This window comes from Bactrocera latifrons, unplaced genomic scaffold, assembly GCF_001853355.1.
Source record: "Bactrocera latifrons isolate USDA-ARS-PBARC rearing strain unplaced genomic scaffold, ASM185335v1 scaffold_43, whole genome shotgun sequence".
NCBI lineage: Eukaryota > Metazoa > Arthropoda > Insecta > Diptera > Tephritidae > Bactrocera > Bactrocera latifrons.
The window spans coordinates 93,603-99,099 of NW_017537079.1; the positions used below are offsets into that span (position 1 = coordinate 93,603).

At 36.7% G+C, this 5,497-nt stretch overlaps 1 protein-coding gene across 3 annotated transcripts in view; it reads left to right on the plus strand.

The window, feature by feature from the left end:
* LOC108972805 (ankyrin repeat domain-containing protein 29) overlaps nt 1-5,497 on the plus strand; it is a 49,052-nt gene that overhangs the window by 42,103 nt on the left and 1,452 nt on the right. For all 3 annotated transcript variants that reach the window (XM_018939630.1, XM_018939629.1, XM_018939628.1), the window contains exons 4-5: nt 4,431-4,628; nt 5,174-5,272. In XM_018939630.1, the coding sequence (XP_018795175.1) occupies nt 4,431-4,628; nt 5,174-5,272 (297 nt within the window). The remainder of the gene's footprint in view (nt 1-4,430; nt 4,629-5,173; nt 5,273-5,497) is intronic.

Below are 5,497 nucleotides of genomic sequence, written 5' to 3' on the forward strand. Positions count from 1 at the left end.
GCATTTTAATTAACGGTAGTTTTGAGCGCCGATCATTTCCGAACGCAGCTTTTTTCTATTTAATTTGTAAATGCATTATCTGACCATTTTTTTAACTCTTGCAACATGTTGCTACAGAGCATAATAKWTTTGATATCTTTACAACCRGTMTAWCATGATMACTAGGCTTTMTTTAACATAAYATAGAGCATATTCCAACATCAGATTACTAGGAATTAAAAAAAATTCCATAATATTTCCAACTCAAACGATGGCTAGTTCTAAAACTGCGTGACTCTTGTTCTGTTCAATGTAAATATTCTTTGATTGATGTCTCTAAAATAAATTTCATATATTCAAGTAGATCACTCGTGAATAGCCCYCCTATTCATGAATATATTCCCCTTGTTTTGCGCGTTATATTTCCGTTTAGGGTGCGTGCTTGGGATGAAGCACTAAAAATAGTGTGGGAATATGAATGTAACATATGTATGTATGTACTTAAACTGATACATATTTGTACCAGTAAGTTATTTCGAGTTAAGGCCACATAATTTGATATGTTTTTATGTAAAAATTTTATCTGCTGAATTGAGAACGAAAGCATGCAAAGAAAAACGCATTAATTCGACAAAAAATCAATGAACGTATCCCGAATCTACTTAAGTATTTTATTTCTATATCCATTATTTCACCTGGATGCTCAAATGTTRAGATCCAAGCTGTTTTTGCCTTGATCTGGCAAAAGCGAGACMTTCCATGAGTAGGAGATGATTCTATCTCAGCTTTTTTCAAACAGCTCSGTRAAATGGATAATCTTACTGCATGAATCCTGATCGAACAGTGTTCAGTTAGAACTCCTACCACTATTGAAAAGAGCGAAGAGTTCTCCAGATCATTTACGATTTATTCTGGGACTGGGGATTTTGCGATTTCACAGCTGCACAACTATGCAGTTGTGAACCCCAAAGAAGACAGAGATCTGAGCCCACACTGTGCACCAGTGAAACAAAAGAAGCCAACGTAGCTCCTACTCGTTTCCTTTCCACAGTTGTTGGAACTCAAGTACCTGGTTTAGCAAGSTAACCAACATAATCCACATTGGGAAACCCATGCTTTATCTAYACGAAGATTTTGACAAAAKCATGGTGAATAAAATCAAAACCCAATGGATAGAGGTTTCTGGCTACAAGATTGCAAGAGTCATGGGCAAAACGGTAGTTTGGAAGTACACAAAATTCCTATTGGCATTCGATAGAAGAGACTGTAGGAACATGATGGGAATACCAACTGGTCACTGTCTGATGGCGGTTGGCAGATCGGGAAGACTGCAGGATATGTCTAGAGCAGGGCACCARGGAAACAATGGAGCATCTTTAGTGAACTTGTTCCGCRTTGGCAAACCWATGCTGTAAGCATCTGGGGTCCCCACAGTATGATACACTGGAGGAGGTATCGAAAGTGCTGCCACAGAGTCTGTTAAAAACGCATCAACCGCAGGCATCCTAAAGGATAACTACTCCTCTAGGAGGACTTAGYAAGTGAACGCCATCTGGCATCGCAAAGGATCAAACTGGTCTCTGCGTGGCTTATTAYTAAARTTWGAATTCKAAACGTAAYTTTAGTAATTTCATAAYTRAATTTTAATATCTAGGAAAATACTGAAYGTAGAAATTTATTTTTTATATTTTTTAATCTTAAATTTATCAAATTAATATTTWTTTGAATTATGTAATTAATAKAATTGTATTTCGAAAAAGAAATTARCTMAAMTTTTTCCCARAAAGTKAAYTTAYTTTAATTTTTGTKTTACTAATTTCTAATTAAAATAATAATTTCGCTTATTGGCAATCGTCCAACATTWGCCTGCACTTTCGCTTTTCTTAGACCTCGCCTGACTTACAACGCTTTGGCGCACAAATAAATAATAAATARTTTTCACCGCCAAAGTAAATGCCAAGCGGCAAGCGCCTTTTTTGGCGGGAACACCTCAATTCACTTAATATTAATATGTGAATGAATGTAGTCACTGTGTGTATATCTGTCTGCAACTTCGTATTTGCGGGTGTTCACCGTGTTCATTGTTTACGCTTTTGGCTCGCATTAATTTCCAATCGCACGGGGTGTGGGCAAATCGAATCACGTCTGCACTCATTTCGTGCCGCAGCGCCTCATGCGATGCCAAAAAACTGCACTCAAGCGAAAATTCATTTGTATGCAATGTACAAAGCCGCTGCGCAAGCSCACGATTGTGTGTCTGTGTGTGTGYTTGCGATGCGAAAAGTTGCGACTGCGCGAACGCGTCTGGTGAAATTTTGTAGTCGATTGCTAATTGGTGCGCGCGAAGTTTGTACACAAATGTGTTAATCATGTGGGTTGTGTACTTTGCTGCAAAATGTGCTAAAGTTTTTCTTTGCTTTTGTGGACACTTTCGATGTAAGAAATCTCCGGAAATGCAGATAGATCAATGGTTGGCTCATTAGTAAGATTTTGTGTGAATGAGCAGCTACATTTTTTGTTAGCATTCACTCATCTTTCTAGTGTTAAGGAAGCACATAGACAAATAGGTGGCTGGGGGATTTGCGATTCGATTGAGGGATAAATAGGTAACCGTAGAAACAAACCCATTAAGTAATCGACCCAGAGTTTCCTTGTACTTCAGTGCCACTATAACTCTTAAGAATCCCGCGAGATTATAGAAAAAGTAGTTTTCTCAGCAATTGAAGGAAAGAAAGATCGTTATGACAACCAAGGAGGAATATAGAATCTAAAATCCGTCTAGAAAACTATAGAAAATTTGGGCGCTGAAACGCCATTTTGCGTTTCGCTTTTTCTTAGCTTTAGACTTCCGGACTAGAGCAGTGCTTTCAGGCTGTTGTTTCAAGTATTGAGGTAGCAGTAGGCTTACTGCTGCGAAGTTGATCTTATTGCAGGGAGGTAAGCATTCACTCAGARGGTAGAGTGGCCATACTTGCGTTGAGCTCGCAAACTGTGCACTCGAAGTTAGCCATCAAGCTACATCTTCAACAGACCATTTGGGGTGCGTGGCTCTAGCGGAATTACTGGAAACTGCAAAGTCGATGAAGTTGTACCCTTATCCTGCTTTGTTGGAGTGGGAACGAGTTGGTCTTCGTTGTCATTTTGTGATCTAGTATTGGGTCTATGGACGTCGCGTGGACTTAACAGGCGCTGATAGTAGTAGAACGTAGTGAATCTATTAAACTATTTACTCTGGGCAAGGTTCATGTAACCGCACTCGTTGAAGTTCTTACAGGACATTTTTCAATGGAAATTCACGCCTAAAAAGGTGATGTGGAAATTTCAGGTAGTTTCTGCTCCATTATCCARCTTTTGCATGAGGGAATTTGAAGCATCTCGGCAGTCATAACTTGGGCAAACTAGAAGATATAGTCGAAACTAAAAGCGCTTCGTCGATCTATGAGGGTCTTAATCATCAATATTAGGGGAGTTCTAGGTGTCACAATTCACCGGCGTTATAAGCGGCCTAAGTGAGATGCCTGTTGACTTAATTCGGTTTCAGAATATTGTAGAACTTTAAGTGCCTTAAGTTCTACTCTTCATTAAGAGTGGCCTAAGTTTGATTACTCTCGACATAACATTCTAATTCTCMGACGTGTCTTAAAAATCTAACAGTATTCTAAAAATTTATTGGTAAGCTTAAATTCAGCTGAAAATGATATGAAATCACATCAAACTCTCAATACAAGACACTAAAGCTTGACGAAAAAGGGATCCGAAAAATTCGGAGCTGATTAAATTTTACTTTAGTTACTCTTGGTTGTAGTACCCTCAAATTATTTCTTTTTACGCTGGCATGGATGCAAAGATTTAATTTGGTGGAGTACTCATTATTCTAGAAAGTTGCTAACCATTCAAAATAAATCTCTTTGTGAGTCAGACATCCTTTCACGGTATCTCCCACTCATTCAAATTTCGTAGTTCGTCTCTTAGCCCACATAACTCTGTAAATGTCAGGTGTCTAGTATTCCATACCCACCACATACATAAACAATTTTCCATCTCAGCGATTTTCCTAATTTCTATAGGTTTGTTGTGGTTTCAGTTGCGTGCATATATGATATGGCGAAACGAACACCTTCGCAGCGCGGCGCTTTATAATTTTGCGAATATTACAGCGAGTTTTTCATATGCCTTCGATTTCATTTGGCGCAGCCGATAAAATTTCAATTTCGTARGCATTTCATTATTTTGCGGTAGCATTGCGTAATTGAACCGAATGCGTAATTAGTGAAATTCGATGCGAAAAAATTTGAAAGTGCTGCGKTTAGACAACTTAGATAAATTATAGTGGGGAAAAAAATCGAAAATACTATTAATTGTTTGGGAAATCATAACTTTGTATTACTCATGCGTATTCWTTGAATGATTAAGATCGACTTTATTTATATTATTAATATTTTTTTTTTCAGGATGGCACCACACCTCTCATACTTTCAGCAGCAGGCGGTCATACCCCATGTGTGCTGGAATTGCTTGAACAGGGCGCAGATCCGAATTCACGTCGCGCTACTGGCACAACACCGTTATTTTTCGCAGCACAGGGTGGCTACTTAGATGTGGTGAAAATATTGATAAAAGCCGGTGCCAGCGTGGATACACCATCGGTGGTAAGTTTAACATTTAATTTTTTTTTTAATATATAAGAGAATTAAAGAAAAATAATAATGATGAAATAAATATATGAAAAGTTGGAGTTTAAGTTGCTTAGCAAATCTAATTTAAAATAATCAAAGTTTTCTAAAAAGCAAATATATAAATTAGGACAGAGCTGAAACTTTAAAAAATGGTGAAAAGAGAAAAAATTCACAGTARAATGAAACTCATTGAAAAAAGAAAACAAAATAACATATATGAAAGGCAACATTTACGGCTGATCTGATTTCAGAGTAAGTCATTAGTTGAATTTGTAACACCTAAAAGCGGTTTAGTTCGATTTCCGGCAAAACAACAAATCCACACGAATGAGGAAAAGTTAAATGGCAAAGTTGTAGGTAAAAAAGGAGCTACAACTTTCGTGTCAACACTTTATTCATACAAGCTCGAAACTTATGTAACATAATCAAAGATGATTTACATTGCTTTCAAAATTTTATTAATTTTATCCTATAAATATAATTAGTCTAATACGATTTTAATATCTCATTTCCATTAGGATGGTGGTACTCCGTTATTTGTCGCTGCACAGGGTGGTTATGTGAAATTGGTTCGTGAATTGTTGGATTGTGGCGCCAATGTGAATGCGTGTATGAAGGTAAAATAACAAAATAAGTTAAGGGTAAATTATGTAAGTTAAGTTTGAGTACGCTATTCGTAGTTTGAAAAGACCAAATGAAAATTTAAGTTAAGGTTAAATTAAGTGAAGTCAAGCTAAATTAAATTAAATGATCAAGTTAAGTTTAATTCAGTAAAGTAAAGTAAAGTAAAGTATAGTAAAGTTAACTTACGTTAAGTTAAGTTAAGTTAAGTTAAGTTAAGT